This window comes from Scyliorhinus torazame, chromosome 9, assembly GCF_047496885.1.
Source record: "Scyliorhinus torazame isolate Kashiwa2021f chromosome 9, sScyTor2.1, whole genome shotgun sequence".
In the NCBI taxonomy this organism is placed as follows: Eukaryota; Metazoa; Chordata; class Chondrichthyes; order Carcharhiniformes; family Scyliorhinidae; genus Scyliorhinus; species Scyliorhinus torazame.
Window position 1 is genome coordinate 248,385,965 of NC_092715.1, and position 18,024 is coordinate 248,403,988.

At 47.7% G+C, this 18,024-nt stretch overlaps 1 protein-coding gene and 1 long non-coding RNA gene across 3 annotated transcripts in view; one reads left to right on the forward strand and one right to left on the reverse strand.

The window, feature by feature from the left end:
* The window catches only part of dnah6 (dynein, axonemal, heavy chain 6), a 522,203-nt gene that overhangs the window by 76,725 nt on the left and 427,454 nt on the right, over positions 1-18,024 (forward strand). Inside the window, exons 5-6 of the mRNA XM_072517256.1 lie at positions 8,067-8,334; positions 9,085-9,219. Coding sequence (XP_072373357.1) covers positions 8,067-8,334; positions 9,085-9,219 — 403 coding nt within the window. The remainder of the gene's footprint in view (positions 1-8,066; positions 8,335-9,084; positions 9,220-18,024) is intronic.
* Positions 1-18,024, reverse strand: part of LOC140429809 (uncharacterized) — an 85,715-nt gene that overhangs the window by 41,394 nt on the left and 26,297 nt on the right. The window lies entirely within an intron of this gene.

Here is an 18,024-nt window from a genome sequence, read left to right on the forward strand (position 1 = left end):
GTCGCAAAAAGTTGGTTTACAGGTGCAACGTGTGATTAAGAAGGCAAATGGAGTTTTGTCCTTCATTGCTAGAGGGACGGAGTTTAAGACTAGGGAGGTTATGCTGCAACTGTATAAGGTGTTACTGAGGCCACACCTGGAGTATTGTGTTCAATTTTGGTCTCCTTACCTGAGAAAGGACGTACTGGCGCTAGAGGGTGTGCAGAGGAGATTCATTTGGTTAATCCCAGAGTTGAGGGGTTGGATTATGAGGAGAGGTTGAGTAGACTGAGACTGTACTCGCTGGAATTTAGAAGGATGCGGGGGGGGGAATCTTATAGAAACATATCAAATCATAAAGGGAATAGATAGGATAGATGCGGGGAGGTTGTTTCCACTGGTGGGTGAAAGCAGAACTAGGGGGCATAGCCTCAAAATAAGGGGAATTACACTTAGGACTGAGTTTAGAAGGAACTTCTTCACACAAAGGGTTGTGAATCTATGGAATTCCCTGCCCAGTGAAGCAGTTGAGGCTCCTTTGTTAAATGTTTTCAAGATAAAGATAGATAGTTTTTTGAAGAATAAAGGGTTATGGGTTATGGGAACGTGGAGCTGAGTCCACAAAAGATCAGCCATGATCTCATTGAATGGCAGAGCAGGCTCGAAGTGCCAGATGACCTACTCCTGCTCCTAGTTCTTATGTTCTTATTGTCCTCGGTGATGACCGTTGATGCATCCCATCAGGCCTTGGAGCCATACTCATTCAGGTCCAGAATGATGGTAACAGAAAGCCAGCCTACTTTGCTTCCAGGGCATTGAGAGAGCCAGATACTATAGAGAACTACATAAACTATGGAGAAAGAAGCATCGGTAGTCATCCGGGCCTTGGAAATTCTCTGGTTATTTGATGGGATTACCATTTCAAATTGAGACACACCATAAATCATTGATTACCCTTTGGAATTCCACCGAGATTGTTAAAATGCCTCCATGCATGCAATGTTTCAGACTTCAGCTGATGTGTTGCCATTGTACAACTTTGCATGGGGACAGGGAAAACGTAGGCCATGGTTGACACATTATGTAGAGTTATGGCTGACCAAGACTTAGTATGTGGAAGCATTCTCATCAGTCATAACAAACTCCCTACCAGCCTCTGAGGAAAAGAAAACGACAGGAAATTCTGGGAAAAGTAAAAGGCAGATGTCGGGATAGGTTTTCTGGTCCCGCCCAGCAGAAGGCGGGGTGGGGGGGGAATTCATACAACGGGAAACCCTCTTAATGGCGGGCCACTCCACCGCAGCGAAACACACGGTGGCAGGATGCAGCAAATACCGCCCTGGACCTCAGTTCATGAACGAATGCTTCAGAAAATTTACTGAAGAATATGGGCTCACTTCTGTTATCCTCCTCTTCACTCACAGGCCAATGGAGCGGCTGAAAGAACGGTGAAAACCATTAATATGCTGATGACTAGGCGGCATGGTGACGCACTAGTTAGCACTTCTGCCTCACTGCGCCGAGGACCCCGGTGTGGAGTTTGCACATTCTCCTTGTGTCTGCGCGGTTCTCACCCCCACAACCCAAACATGTGCAGGATAGGTGGATTGGCCAATGCCAAATTGTCCCTTAAGTGGAAAAAAAGATACCGATGACTAAGAAAAGTGGAATTTAGCCTTGCTGAATTATTAGAGCTACACCCTTAGGTGACAGATTTTCGCCAGCAGAGCTGCTCAGCAGCCAACAGCTGAAAATACAAATGTCTTTGTTGAAGCGGAACTTACAACCGAATGTTATATTTGACAACCAGAGAACTGTGGGAAATATGGAGAATGGCCGACGTAAATAACTGAAATAACAGAAGAACTAATATAATTCCAGGCATAGAGTGAAGATTTCAGCACCATCACTACCAGGTTAGAAACTCTGCATTTGACATCAAAAGTCTGAAGTCCTTCAACGGAACAACCGTGTTCCTAACTCGTCCAAACTCCATTTGAAACATTCAGGAGAAATAGGGAAGCTCGGGATGGCAAGAACAAATGAGTTTGATTATCACAAGCACTGGATTGATGATCCGAAGATTATATTCATCACCTTCAGAATGAAGGGCAGCACGGTAGCATAGTGGTTAGCACAGTTGCTTCGTATCTCCAGGGTCCCAGGTTCGAATCCCGGCTTGGGTCACTGTCTGTGCGGAGTCTGCACATTCTCCCCGTGTCTGCGTGGGTTTCCTCCGGGTGCTCCGGTTTCCATCACAGTCCAAAGATGTGCAGGTTAGGTGGATTGGACATGATAAATTGCCCTTAGTGTTCAAGAAAAGGTTGGGTGCACGGCATGTGGCGCAGTGGTTAGCACTGGGACTGCGGCGCTGAGGACCCGGGTTCGAATCCCGGCCCTGGGTCACTGTCAGTGTGGAGTTTGCACATTCTCCCCGTGTCTGCGTGGGTTTCACCCCCACAACCCAAAGATGTGCAGGCTAGGTGGATTGGCTACACTAAATTGCCCCTTATTTGGAAAAAATGAATTGGGTATACTAAATTTATTTTAAAAAAAGGTTGGGTGGGGTTACTGGGTAATGGGAGGGTGGAGGTGTGGACTTGGGTAGGGTGCTCTTTACAAGGGCCGGTGCAGACTCGATGGGCCAAATGGCCTCTTCACACGTAAATTCTATGATTCTATGATAATGATGACCCAGTAAGTGAACTGGTTCAAGATGGTCACCCTCACTAATGACACGGGCAATGAGGGGGATCGGGAGGGATGGGAAGAGTGGGCGGCACCATCACGGGATTCGGGGACACATATGTATAGCATTTCAAATTGTTGCACTTGAGAACTATGAAGCCTCTGGCACTTTATTCTGCAATGCAAGCTGAGCACCGATCCCCATCCCCAACCCCCTAGACATGGAAGTTCTGGATGTCTCTCTTCACCCCTCCCCCCCTCCCCCCCCTCCCCCCAACTACCCAAGCATACCGCAGGTGATGGGTCTGAGCGAGCAGTCAGGCAGGAGTCAGACTGATTGAGGAGCACCAGCCCTCGGCTCTCAGTGAGTTATAATCACCCCATTGCCCTTCACAGTGACCCGCTGACAATGCCGACACAGTCCCTTCGCCCTGGAGTGATGTTACACAGGGCCTTGGAAGATGGAACAGTGTGGGTGGGGGGGTGGTACTGGGGTAGTAGGGGAGGAGTAAGCAAGAGGGGAAGGGGGAATGGAGAGTGTGGGGAGAGGGAAGCCTGAGGGATGGGGGAGGGAGGGGGAAGGGAGATGGAAGTGGAAGGGAGGAGGAGGGGGAAGGCTGAGGGATGGGGGTGGGAAGGGAAGGTGGAATGACGGATGAGACCATGTCATTTATGAAGATGAGGGCCACCCTGACCCTCCACGCTGGCCGGTCCCTCACCTTTGCCGCCTGTCCTCCATCCTCCAGTTAGCCCTGTGGGTCCTCCCCGGTCTCGTCTTCCAGCCCTTCCTGGTCTGGAGACTTCTCGGAGGTTGCCACATGTTCCTCCCCTCCATCTTCCTCCCCTCCACTTCCAGCACGTCGCCCCGTTGCTGTGCCAAGTTGTGGAGGGGACAACAGACCACTACAAAGCGGGCGACCCTCTGTGGGGTGTACTGCAGAGCACCACCAGAGCGGTCAAGGCATCGGACTGAGGATGCTGATGCACCGCTCAGTGACAGCCTGTGTGGCCACATGGGCCTTGTTATATCGGTCTCTGCATCGGTGTCCGGTCTCAGTGTTGGCATCGTTAGCCAGGTCCATACCCCCAAGAGCCAACCGGCCACCCTGGGGTGGTCCTCGAAGAGGCCGGGGATATCAACTGTCCCAGGATGTAGCTGTCATGCACACTCCCTGGGAAGTGTGCACACACGTGCATGATCCTCGTGTGGTGGTCGCACATGAGCTGAACATTCAGGGAGTGTAACTCTCTCCTAATGATGTAAGGCACTCCCTGATGGCCCGGTGAGTGCCAAGGTGGCATGCGTGCCATCTACTACCCCCTGGATCTGGGGTGTCCTGGGGATGGCGGAGAAACCTGCTGCAAGAGCATCCTGTTGGGCCTGGTACATGTCAAAGTTTACATAGTTCCTGCCCGGCAAATAGGGCATCCGTGACCTCACGCATTGTGAGCTGTAGCTTGTTAGATGCCATACATATCCCCATCGAGCCCTGGAATGATCCTGAGGCCTAGACTTTCAGAGCCACCGGGAGCGGGTATCTTCCTTCTCTGCGTGGTGCCAAGTCCGCAAGGACATCAGGTGCTGCACCGTCTCCTCGATGAGCCGGAGCCTCCTGTACCACACGCAGTCCATCATTTGCTTGAAAGACCAGCAACGCCTGTACATTCTGGGCCGTCGCTGGCCTCCCCCTCTGGGTCCCTCCCTGGCCTGATGGGTGCTGGGTCCTCAGAGTTTGGGGCGGGGCACCGCACATGGGCCGCTGCCTCGAGACTCTGTCGACGCTGCTGCTGCCGCCTTCTCCGGCGTCTGTCCACCTGGCCTGCTAGCAACACCATGAGGGCAGCTTCCGCGGGGTCCAAGATATCATCCATCCCGGGTAATATCTGTAAGGAATTGGAGCGAGTATAAGTCAGACAACCAGTGGTGTCTTCCACCTCGGGATCTTCCATTCTCCCATTGCTACACCCACCCAAATATCCCCTGTCATCCAATCCACCCTGCCCATGCAACCACAGCCCCTGCTAACCAGACCCCACACCCTATACCCAGATACCTGCACCTAATGTTATATGGACCGGGTGCTGGTCCCCTCCCAGCTGCACACACTCACCCTCTGGTCGGCAATGTGTCCCTGGTGCTGGGGCCCAGCCCCTGAGTGTTCGGCTGTTGGTTGCTGCATCCGTGGTGTTCCCTCCCACAGTGCTGAGGCCCAGTGTCCAGGCATCACGGTCTGATTGGTATGCTAGGCAATAACTCCCACATGCTACATGGCACGCCTACCCATGGAAATCCACATGGGAGCTGTGAAGCGATCACTTACCTACTATTGCTAATTCCGAATTAGCAATAGGATTCAGCCACGGATCAGAGGCCTCCACAGTCAGTGGGAGTTATGGTGGTTGGTGGGGCAGACAGGCATAGGCTAGGGTCCCCCCCCGGAACGGGAACACACAATCCAGGGGTTGGCATGGCACATTTGTGGGCGCCGAGACACCCATTTCTTCCAACTCCATCCAGGCCATGTGCCCCCCTTCAACTGATGGAGGGCCACGACGACCAAAATTGGCCCCCTGGGGGACTCCCTTACACCCCTCCGAGCACCGGGGCAGCAATCACAATGTCCCTGGTCTCGTTGCCTGGGAGAGAGGTTGGCAACTCACCTCCTTTGCTCCCCACAGCAGCCATGCAGCCAGCTTCACTTTTTAAAAAAGGTGTACTAATCGGCACCTGCATGGCCACTTGCTGGGGAGGTGATTAGATCACGGTAGGCTGTTAGATAGGGGGTCGCTCCTGTTAATTGTGTGGAGATTGGGCTTAAGAGGTGGTTACTGGCATCTTGCCATGCTATGGCGGGTTCCTGATTCCACCAATGGGGTGGGCTGGTTAGATCGCTAACCAATCAGCGCCCAGCGCAGTTCTCGTTTTAGCCTCTCCTGCGATCTAACGGCTTCGTCTCTTGCTTAAGCGTACTGCGGTCATGAAATCATGTCCATTATCTTTTTGACCTTGGGACATCCTTTAAAAATGGAGACCCAATCTGTCAAGAGCCGAGGTTACTGGTGGCCCCAGCGTGACATCGTAGGACTTGCCCCTTGATTTTGTTTTGACTCTATCAAAAAATATGAAAATCGCTTATTGTCACAAGTAGACTTCAAATGAAGATACTGTGAAAAGCCCCTAGTCGCTACATTCGGGTGCCTGTTCGGGGAGGCTGGTACGGGAATTGAACCCATGCTGCTGGCCTGCCTTGGTCTGCTTTAAAAGCCAGTTATTTAGCCCTGTGCTAAACGAGTCCCTGGAATGAACATCTGTCAGTGAAGCCAAGGGCTACACCCTGCTTTTCCTACCTAAGTTGATACTTAGTCAAAAAATTTAAAAATGCTGCCATCAAATTTGGTAATTTCAATAGTCCATGTCAGTCTCACATCTGGCCCTGGACAATATGACAATTGGAAGATTTTAGGAAAATTGGATTATTAACGTATTGGGGTTATTAAGGTTTAAAAAACCTTGGGTTCGAATGTGATTGACTGCAATGGTCATGTTTTTTTTTAAAAGGACTTTTTTTGCATGGCCTGGGTGTTTTTAGCAGCCAGAAGGTTGTGTTTTTCAGTCTAGGCTCATGGACCATTGTTTGCCTGGGCAAGTCCCTTGGGAGATGTTGTGCTTTGCAGCTAGGGGAGATGAGGTTATTGCTGAGTGGAGCCAAGGAAGGCAGAGGGACATTTTGAGAAGCTGTGGAGGGAGGCAGCTTTTTGGAGAAAGCTGTGGAGAGAGGAGTTGAATTCTGATCTGCCTGACGCTGAGTCCTCAATTCTCCCACCAAAAGATACATTGAGAGCTGCATGTTTCTTTTCTTGTTGTTTAATGGGAAATTGAGTAGAGTGTTTAAGGTGTAAATTGTTTTTGAGTCTGAAGTTAAAATGTTTAATATTGAAGTTCTCATAAGTTTTGTTTTTAAAATAATCACACACTATTTCTTCATGCAATCACTCCTGGAGCGAATCATTCTTTCCACACAGTCATTCAAATAAACTAAAATATTGGGGTTTTGGTCCAGTATTCTAGGTCTGCTCTGGGACAGTAATAGCGCAATGAAATACCACTGGTGAGCTATGGGTGCCAGATTGCCCCGGTGCAACTCACTGGCCAGGGAGGGTGGGAAATTGACCAGCTTTCACAAAAAGCAAACGAGTAGGGAGTGACCTAAGGCACCAGTGCGACAATGGACTGGAGCTTTTTACATGTGCGGGAAGAGAAGTCCAGCTTTCTCCTAGACTCACAAAGTACCAAAAACATCTTGCCATCATGTTTTTGAGAAGCCTCCTGCACTCCCTTGAAGACTGTTAATTAGATCACTCAAGAACTAATACAGCTAGGCTGCGTATGTGTAATGCATTTGCACCTGGATTTTGCATTTGAGGTGCTTAACTGGGATAGATTTTAAATCCTTATAAAAGGGAGCTGAATCATTTTTTCAGACATGTCCCAAGACAGTATAGGTCATCTGCGCACTGCTGGTCCAGATCATGATGCAAAATTCAGAAGTCTCAAGGCTTACTATGTAGGGACAAAATGGGCATTTGTAAGTTGAATTTGGGCTTTGCAACACTGTCATAAACAGCTGCATCAGAAAAAATAGGTTTTAACGAATCGTTATTTTACTCATGATTTGGCTGAGTTTCATTATATTTCTGAACTTATTCTAAACTCTCATCCAAATTGTGAAGGACTTTTAAGAATAGAGAACTAACACTGTCCATATACTGCAGCTATCCTGTCAGGAACGTTAGGTCAAGTGTGTTCCATTGAAAAGAGTATCTGTCATGGACTTTTCTGTATCCCCCGAGAACCAGTAATGTCAGAGGCCCAAGAGACAACTATGTGGGGAGGAGATGCTCTGAATGATTTCGCAATCCAGCTCTTGACCTGTAACATTGTAGGTGGCAGATGAGGAACATATCAGCCATGATAGAATGGCGGAACAGATGGGCAGAATGGCCTAATTCTGTTCCTATATCTTATGAACTTGTTCCAGAACGGCACCTTAAAGGCAGGAAATATAAATTTGTAAAAACACGAGAATAGTTCTGAACAGAATGTCAAAGAAGGCTAAACATCCTCAAGGTGCACAGCAGGTTGATCACTACGCAGACGTGAAGTACAGATGAATGTTTTAGAGTTCTGATTCAGAGTTCCCTCAGAAAATTTACCCTACCCTTCTTCAGTGTCGATGGAGTTACTGCACACTGGCAAATTTGTATTTACTCCACAGCATGAGTTTTGCTTTTTACTATGACCAATGTAAATAATAATTACTGAGCTCTGCAACGTGAAACGAAGAGTCAACTGCTAATATTATCATGCTGAACCTAATACATATATATATTTTTTTAAGTGTTGTTGCCTTTGAGGAGATCAACCAGAATGACTATTATACCATCAGCCAGGATGGTGTTCTCCACATGAATAATGAAGACATTGACTTTATAGAACTGGACCGCTGGGAACAAGAATATTTGTATCATAAGCAACTTATTCGGATTCCAGTGTTTGCACTTTTTCGCAAGTGGAAGGCTTTTACAGTCTGGCGAAAAAATGTACGTTCCAAGAAGATCACCAACTGTCGCAGAGCATTGCAGGACAACCTGTTCATAGTGAACTCAGTGAGTATCAAATCAAGCTGTTTATACAGTGTCATCTAATTCATTTCCTTTTCTACGTTTTTGTATGTCCAATTCACCTAACAAGCACGTCCTTTGGGACTTGTGGGTGGAAACCCGAACACCCGGAGGAAACCCACGCAGACACACGGACAACATACAGATTCCGCACAGACAGTGATCCAAGCTGGGAATCGAACCTGGGACCCTGACGTTGTGAAGCAGCAGTGCTACCCACTGTGCTACCGTGCCTCATTCCCACTCTCTGAGTACAGAGGTTTCCGCTGAATTCTTTATTGTATTCAGTAGTGACTATTTTGTGTTTATGGCTCCCCCAGGCTCGATTCCTGGCCCTTCCCACCAGTGTGATCTTCTGGCTCCGCCAATGGCGGCTTCCTATGGCACGTTCCCCGGTGGAGGAGGGTGCTGGACACACAAAACCCCATAGATATCGACAGAACTAGAAAATTCCACCACTTGCCAATGGTGGGCCACTTCCGTTGTCAGAATATATGTCGCAGGAGGGCTGGAAAATACGGCCCTATATTTTTCTAGCAGTGTATAAAATTAATTGCTTGATACCTTTCACTGGATTGTTTAGTTCATTTACTATGTTGAAAATAAGTGAAATAAATCTTGCTAAATGCCCAGCAAAACAACCTCATTAAGCGGGTCCAGTAAAACCTTAAAACAGTGGTTGCTGATTTCATTATGGCCTTCTAATAATGTATCTTCTGCTTTTCTTCCTTAAAGTCATTGAGGCCTGCTCTTCTCAACATCAGCGACATGTGTCACCGCATTGGCGACATGGCTCTTTGTAATATTGAAAGAGGACATACATACACCCTGGAGGAGTTCAAGACGGTTCAGTTCCAACAACTTGAAGAGGTAATGTGCAACACATTTGAAGTGCGTTATTTCGAAAATAGCTGATGCTAAGCCAGGTATCTTCTGAAGTTCAGACCAAGCATCCTAAATGCATTTTTGCATCCCAGCTACTTGAGTAGGGGCCGTTTTGGAAAGACTAGAAAATATTACGGAAAGGGAGGGGGCACCGTCCGTCATTTAGTATCAAAATGTAAAAAGGAAAGTGCTGAGGATATTGGGCCAGGATTTCCACTGCGGTAATTTGTGAATTATTCCCCAATCACATGGTAAGGTTGGGCAGGATAGCGATATTGTTGAAAGAAATGCAGAGATGGCGAGGTGGTGCCAGAAGAGGGCATCCACATTGTCTGGTGTAGATTTAATTCCTGGGGAATATGAGAGCTGTTCTTCCAGGATTTAAAAAGAAAATGTTTGTCCATGGGATGTGCGTGTCTCTGGCTAGGTCAGCATTTGTTGCCCATCCCTTATTACCCTTGAACTGTGTGACATGCTAGGGCATATCAGAGGGAATTTAGGGGTCAACCATATTGCTGTGGGGTCAGAGTCACATGTTGGCCAGAGCAGTTAAGAATGGCTGATTTCCTTCCCTGAAAGGCATCAGTTGAACCGGTTGGGTTTTTATAATAATTGATCATATTTCATGATCACCATTATTGAGGCCAACATACAATTCCAGATTTTGTTTGAAATTGAATTCGAATTTCAAAGCTGTTATGGGGATTTGAACCCATGTATCCAAAGCTTTAACTGGAACTGCTGAATTACTGGTCCAGTGACATTATTTGCCCAATGATGCCGTGGACCTTTGTAAATGGCAGTGGTTGCAGAGTGGCAAGATTTATTTCCTCTTGTATTGATTGTCTTCTCCTGATGCCACCCTCCCTCTGCTTGACACCTGAGTGCAAGAAGAATAGAAGCAGGTTGATGCATTCTATTAGCAAGAACTTTGAACACCAATGGGGAACCCTACCACACTGCAAGTGCTGACAGGCAGAAACAGCAAATGAGGTCGAGGGAGGGGTTTTTGCAATGATAGTTGCAGCATTTGAAAGTGCAAGTATCGGTAGAAAGAAGGTTCAATGAAACCTAGGCTGCTGATTTATAGACAGCAATATTGAACATTAATAGTGCTGAGATTAATGCAGGGCCCTTGACTGGCTTAGATGAGCAGCAATTTCATCAAGTCAAATTGGGGATGTGCTTTAGAATTCTTTCCCTTTTGTTTTCCACCTCTGCATCTTCCTCTTCTCCTTTAAGTCCCTCATTAAAACAAATCCATTTGGAAATATTTTGTTACTCTTTTTAATGTCTCCTTGATTGATCTGCAATCCATTCCTTCAATTATGCTTCTATGAAGTATCTTGAAATATTTTCCAAAGCCTTTCTACTATCCAAAAGGCACAAGTTAGAAATGTGATAGATTATTCTCCACTTTCCTGAATGACTACTGCATGACACCATTCAGACCAACGCATTCTTTATGATTGGTCCCACATCCATTAGTTGAACATCCATTCACTGGATCACTAGCCTACTATATACTATCTATCAGATGCACTACAGCCAAGTCCCAAGGTTTTCTTAGGTAGCAAAAACAATCCCATGGCATTCAACACTTAGTAGGACTAGGGTAGGAGTTATATGGGAACAAATGGCTAATTATCATAATCAAGAACAATAATTGAGAGTTTTGAAAAGAAGACCACGCTTGTTAGATCTTACACAGCTCTTTCAGTAGTTGACAGATATGGTGGATGGGGAAATTGCAGTGGAAATTGGGCTTCTTCGACCCAAAGCTGTTTGAAGTTGCCTACCGAAGGCTTCCTGCAAACTCTTCCTTTGCGGGTCAGCAGTCTTCCACCACTTGTGCTCCATCCATTGGGGAAATGCCTCTCAAACACACTAGGCCTGCAGAATCTGAGCACTGCAAACAGTGAAATGTTGCTTCTCTTTGCAGCAACCTGGAAGGAACCAAATGCATTAAAGTCCAGAATCACAGTCACCTTGGCATCCTCTGGGAATGTCGTTTTTGATGTTCTTTGAAGTTGTATCTGTGGCTGCAGCATTGGCATGTTTCATTCATGACCTCTGAAGTGAAGCTGTTTTGTGAAGTGATATCTCAATTATAGGTCATTGCTGAGGTTGCTGTAAGAGAATTGAGCCATGAAAACCTTTAGTGGCGATGGCCTCCTCCTGAAAGCCCTTTTCTTCCACTCCACCTCCGAACAGCTTGTCCTACTCTGTGTGACATCTTTTCCTTTTCCCAGTCATGCTCAATTCAAAGACAAAGGCCTTCCAGGCCAACCATGTCTGAACGTCTTTGTGAGTGCCACATTACAGGGCTCCAATGAAGACCACTGGAGGATTTCACAAGCGTCTGCTCATATATGTGTCTGAGAGGTTACAGACCTCTTTAGGAAAGCACACAATTCTCCAGTTCTCCCTAGATGCGGACAGTCAGGCTGTGAGAGCAGCAGGATTTGAAGCGATCTCAGGATTCCCAAAGGTGCAGGATGCCACCGAAGAACTCATGTGGCTTTAAGAGCTCCATGGTAGTAGCCACTTCAATTTATTAATGGGATGGAGTTCCACCCTCTCAATGTGCAGCTGGTCAGTAACCACTGAAGCAGGTTGTGCAAGTATGTGTGAGATACCGTGGAAACTCCCAAGACTCGACCATCTTGCTTCATTCCCAGCTGCCACAGATATTCTAGGACCCTCGAAGAATGCAGGGTTGGCTCCTCAGTGACAAATGCTACCTGCAAAAGGTGTGGCTGACGATACCCGTTCGACACCCACAAAGTGCCTCTGAGGAGAAGTAAAGTTCTACTGACATTGCAACAGGCTCATTGATTGAGCAGACCATTGGCATCCTGAAGATGTGTTTCTGACATCTAGACCAGCTCTGGCGGTGCACTACAGCACGTTTCCCAGTTGGTCTCATGCATTATAATGGTTTGCTGTGCTTTACATAACCTGCAAAAGGTAGGTGTATCACCAGAAAGAGAGATGGAGGAGCTGTACATCTTGGATGAGGACGATGCCTGGAGGGCTAATCTGGATGAAGGTGAGGATATGGTGTCTCCAGTGGAAGACGTTACAGCATGGACCAGGCAAGGCAGGTGTGCACATACTTATATCTATCAGGTTCCAGTAGGAGGATGACAAGTTCGCTCTTTGATGTCTGCCTTCCATCCTGGGTCTACATAACCACCTTCGTTGCGATCCTCCTCGTCATGTGGATTGTTGTGGTTTTAAAGATGAAAGCACTTGGGTGTGCGAGTTCCAGTGATCAAGACCTTTATTCACCATATGCTGCCCTTCCAAGGGCTCCTCACTCAGTACAAAGATTTGTAGCACAATTTATATCTTTAGATTATAGAAAAAACACCGAGCCTCACACACACATCATTAAAGCAGTTAAAGCATAAACACAATGTCTTACAGATGCATCACTAAATTAGAGACAGAGGATGCAGGACAGAAGGCCCCTTATCATTATCGTGTGACGTTCCTGGCTCACGGCAGGATACCTCCCTGTTGTTTGCTATGTCTTTATTATTTTGTTCGCACAAAACTGTGAGAGACATTAGACTTTTACAATCTGTGAGTGTTTAGGTGGGTTCCATGGTATGCCACAGCTTACCCATCGCGCATACGTGCCGACTAACATTCCCATAATTCCTGAAAGCCTCTCATTGCTGACTTTAAACGATGGCTGTTTAAACTACACTCGCCTATTTTCAAAGCTATAAAATGCATATTTAAATGAACATCTAAAATGCACAATGGCTAGCACTGCTGAATCACAGAGCCAGGGACCCGGGTTCAATTCCGGCCTCGGGTGATTGTCCGTGTGGAGTTTGCACATTCTCCCTGTGTCTGTGTGGGTTTCCTCAGGGTGCCATGGTTTTGTTGCTACATTTTGCCTCAGTTTAATTGCTCTGTTTTATCACCTTTGCTCTTGAGTCGCCAGGTATCTTTATGACACCGCCACGTGGTTCAAGTCCGAGTAATGATCAATAATCCAATGTGGGCAGCACAGTAGCATTGTGGATAGCACAATTGCTTCACAGCTCCAGGATCCCAGGTTTGATTCTGGCTTGGGTCACTGTCTGTGTGGAGTCTGCACATCCTCCCCGTGTGTGCGTGGGTTTCCTCCGGGTGCTCCGGTTTCCTCCCACAGTCCAAAGATGTGCAGGTTAGGTGGAGTGGCAATGATAAAATTGCCCTTAGTGTCCAAAATTGCCCTTAGTGTTGTGTGGAGTTACTGGGTTATGGGGATAGGGTGGCGGTGTTGACCTTGGGTAGGGTGCTCTTTCCAAGAGCCGGTGAAGACTCGATGGGCCGAATGGCCTCCTTCTGCACTGTAAATTCTATGATAATCTATGATTATACACAGTAATCACTACTCATGCATAAATTCTACGTCTAAGCTACTTCTTACAACTAACAGACCTATACTTAACTTGGAACTGGCCCACCAGGTCAGGGAAACGAATGGCCTTTTGTTCGGGTTCTGAGCCTGCGGGATTCGAAGTTGGTACAGATTGGTAGCGAGGAGCGCCTATCTCGTAGTGAGCGTTGAAGTAAGACTTGCTGGATATCAGCAGCGGCTGGACCGGTCACTGTCAAGGGTTGGTTCGCGTTGCTGAGTGACCCGGTCAAGCAGAGAAGCAGAGGGGCGATTTGAACTTGGGCTTGATTCTTATAGTCCCCAGGGGCTTCCCGCCTTTCGGGGCGGACCCTGTACCTGGTTCCAAGTGATTGGACTTTGTCCCAATCACTTGGTTCGATTTTCTCCAATGCTGGAGCGGTTCCCTGATCGATGGGCGGTCTTGAGGTGGTCGTTCACCTCCCATTGTGTAGGCTTCTGCTGGCGCCGAAGAGTCTGGTTTGGCTTTATGTGTCTAAATGTTGCTCATTGTTCCCGGGGATTGCTCATTAATATGCAGGTGGCTGGTGTTTTGTTGTGCTGATGGTTGCTGGTATCGATCTTGTCAGGCCTTTCCAGAGGTAAATACACACTCAACCTGCAGCTGTGTGTCTGGTTGGCTGACTTTCCCATCAGCCTTTGCCGTTCGCCATTTTAAATCGGGAGTTAGCCATTTGACCTGGCTACAGTTTCCTCCCACAGCCTAAGGATGTGCAGGTTAGGTGGATTGGGCATGCTAAATTGTCCCTTTGTATCCATGGATGTGCAGGTTAGGTGGGGTTATACGGTTGCAAGAATGGGGGGGGGGGGCTGCTGGTGAGGGTGCTCTTTCAGAGGATCGGTGCAGTGATTCTGCACTGTAGGGATTCTATGATTCCATGAAATATGAGTTTTGATATCAGATGGAGTCAGCCCAAATCAGAATGCGAAACATCAGTCTCTGAATGAGTATTTACACTAACATCATGATGGTCTCATCCTTGGAAGGCAAGGCAGCCTCAGGAGCATTCTTTCTGTCATGGGATAATGCTGCAACAGGGTGTTTGGTGAGCAGACCTCGGGTAGTGCAGCTTCTGGCGACATTGCCTACGGCAACCCTCAAGAAGCAAGAGGAGCACTGCAATCCTCACTGCTTTTGTGACACTATCCGTGCATTCATACAAGGCGCCCCAGGGATGTCTGCCATCACTCTTTAGTTAACTAATTCAGGTTTCAGATACATTGTAAATCCGCCCTGCAGTTTATCTGCACAGACACTCGCTCCTGCAAGTCTAGTGTTCAGGCCTCTTCATTCTACTTGGTTCCCAGCGTGGCGTACATTCTCGCGATTCAGTCAATTCTAACTTTCAGTGATGGATGGAACACAGCAGTTCAACTCACCTCTCAGCAGATCACAGCAGGTTCAGGAAATCTGATATATATGAGGCACACATGAACATTCCTCTGTTTTCAGTCTCCCAATATCCCGCGCTGCCTAGCCATCACTTTTGTTAACCTGAAAATGCCCCATCTAGCCATTCAAGACCCAAATTATTGATATTAGAGGGCACACATTGGGCGGGACTTTCTGTCTCCCCTGTGCTGTTCTTAGATCTGACATGGATCACATTCAAGCATCTATAATGAGCTGAAAAGTGGACAATCTGGATACAAACCCGCCATTCCGGCCATGGTGATAGAATCCTAGAAATCCTACAGTGTAGAAGGAGGCCGATCAGCCCATCGAGTCTGCATGACCCTCTGAAAGAGCACCCTACCTATGCCCACTCCCCCCACCCTATCCCTGTTAGCCCATACACTCTCCTAACCACATCTTTATGACACAAAGGGCCAATTTTTCAGCATGGCCAATCCACTTATGTGACGGGCCACTTTTTCCGTCCGCCGCAACACTTCCGCCCCAGATGTTTACCTTCTCTGTTGATCTGTTTTCATTCCCTTCTGGAGCTTTGTCTTAAGACCTCTTGGCCCCTGAGGAAACAAGTCATTCCTCCTCCTGTTCACCTCCATGAAGCCTCTCTTTCCTTAGTGATAAATTTGTCTTCTCTTCAGTTACAGCAGAGATAGCCAGCAGCAACATGTCTTTCAGTGCAACTGCTTTAGGAGTAATGAATTAGCTGGGACATGTGCTAGTTTGCCATACTGTTAAGCCCTCTATTGTTCATGCAGCCAGCCAGCAACGCAAGCTTCATGATGTTTACTTGCTCTCTGCCTGAACAGGAATGGGCAGGGATAGATTGGAAATCATGATCCCTGGGCTGGCAAGGTGTAACAGTGGTTAGCACTGCTGCCTCACGGTGCCGAGGACAGGGGTTCAATCCTGGTCCCGGGTCACTGTCAGTGTGGAGTTTGCACATTCTCCCCGTGTCTGCGTGGGCTCACCCCCACAACCCAAAGATGTGCAAGGTAGGTGGATTGGTCACACTAAATTGCCCCTTAATTGGAATAAATTATCTGGTGCTCTAAATTTATTTTTAAAAATGTTAAAAATAAAAATTGCACATGAAAATGCATGTCAATGATTTTTTAGTAATCTATGTTTAAGTGACATGGAATTAAATCATAGAATCATAGAATACCACCTCATTTGAGTGACTGCAAAGTACAGCTCATGAAGCTTGCGTTGCTGGTTGACTGTATGCACAATACCAAAGGAGGCCACTCAACCCATCCAGCCCATGCTAGCTCTCTGCAAGGACAATTTAGCCCACTGCCCCAGCACTTCAGTTATTTTTTCCTTTTAGTTGCTTATCCCCCTGACAGCAGTTATTGAATCTGCCTCCACTGCCCTTTCATGCACTGCATTCCAGATGTTGGTCACAAACTGTATAAACCATGTTTTCCTCATGTCACCATTTGTTCTTCTGCCAATCACCTTAAATCTATTTCCTCTGGTACACGTCTGCCAATGGGAACTATTTTTCTCCATCTAACCTGTCCACACCCCTCATGATTTTCAGCAGCTCCATCAAATTTTGTCTCAAGCCTCCCTCTGGATAACAATCCCAGTTTCTCCAACCTATTATTAGATCCTATAAATTAAAGAATAAATGTAAGTGATTTAGGACAGCGAGCAAGAAGTTTGTTTGCACAAAGTTAGCGATGGGAGCAGAGATCATGGGCGTGCTCTACCAGCCGCTTCCCGACTGCCAGTATGACTCGCGAGATCTACCTAGGGCTCACGAGGCGTTGTGATCAGGATTCACCCACAATTGGCGGGACCAAGCCTCGCAGAGTAGGTTTAAAACCCGCTTAGACAGGCTGACCAGGGATCTGTCAAATTCCTGGCATCAATCGGGCCTCCTCGGGGAACCCCAGCCAGGCGCCATTCAGTATTGGTCCACGAAAGGCACTCGGGGGGGTCGCCCGGGCCTTCAAACGCTCCTGGGTGGTCAGGGACAGGGCAGGGTACCTCTCTGACCTCCCCTTTGAAGGCAGGTGCCTTGGTCCCTCCACCGTGGCACCTTGCTCCTGTCACCCTGTCACTGTTAAGTGGCCTGGGTAGCACTGCCAAACTGGAAGGAGCAGTGCCAGCGTGGCAGTGTCAGGGTGCTTGTGTGCCAAGGGAAGTCCATGAGGGGGGCCATGCCCATGAAAGGAGGGTGGCCATGCCCAAGAAAGGAGGGTGGAGGGGGTATGAAGAGTGGGGGTGGGTGTGTAGGGCAGGTATGAAGGGGCCTCCAGAAGGTTGGGGGGGGGCGTGAAGAGTGGGGGTCCTGAAAGGGGGGGCCTGAAAGGGAACGCAGGAAGGCCTGAAAAAGGGGGCCCCTCAGCGACCCCACAGCAGACTGACATCACTTGGGGGGATGTGGGACGGTGCCCATGTGTGTGGGGGTGACGTTGCCCGTGGGTGGAGGATGCGGGGGATCCTCAAGCCCACTAGAGATCGGGGCATCCTTTCAAAATGGTGGCCTCATCTCTGATGTGTCGATCTGGCAAGTGAGTTCAGCTCCACAGTGGTGAAAATAGTTCTTAGTGTGGGCTAAGCCGGTGAGATAGTCCCCACGGCCCAAAAAGGTGATTACATGTGGTTAGATAGAGATGGGGAACTGGGGAGAAACTCCCAGTAAAACCAGCCACAAATGACCTTTGGAAACATTTCCGTTTGATCGTGCCCCATGTTAACAGTTAAGGAGTTAAGGATTGGTTCAATATATGGAGTCGCAACAGCACAGGAGGATGTCATTTAACCCATTTTATCCTTGTTGTCTCTTTGTAGAATAATTCATTCAGCCCCTCTTCACCCTGCAAGTCTACGTGGCCTATACACACTTCCAATTTAATTTTGAAAGCATTGGCCATCTCTGCTTCCATGACTGTTGTAAGCAGTGAGTTCCACGGCCATAGCACTTATTGCACAGGCCTCCCAC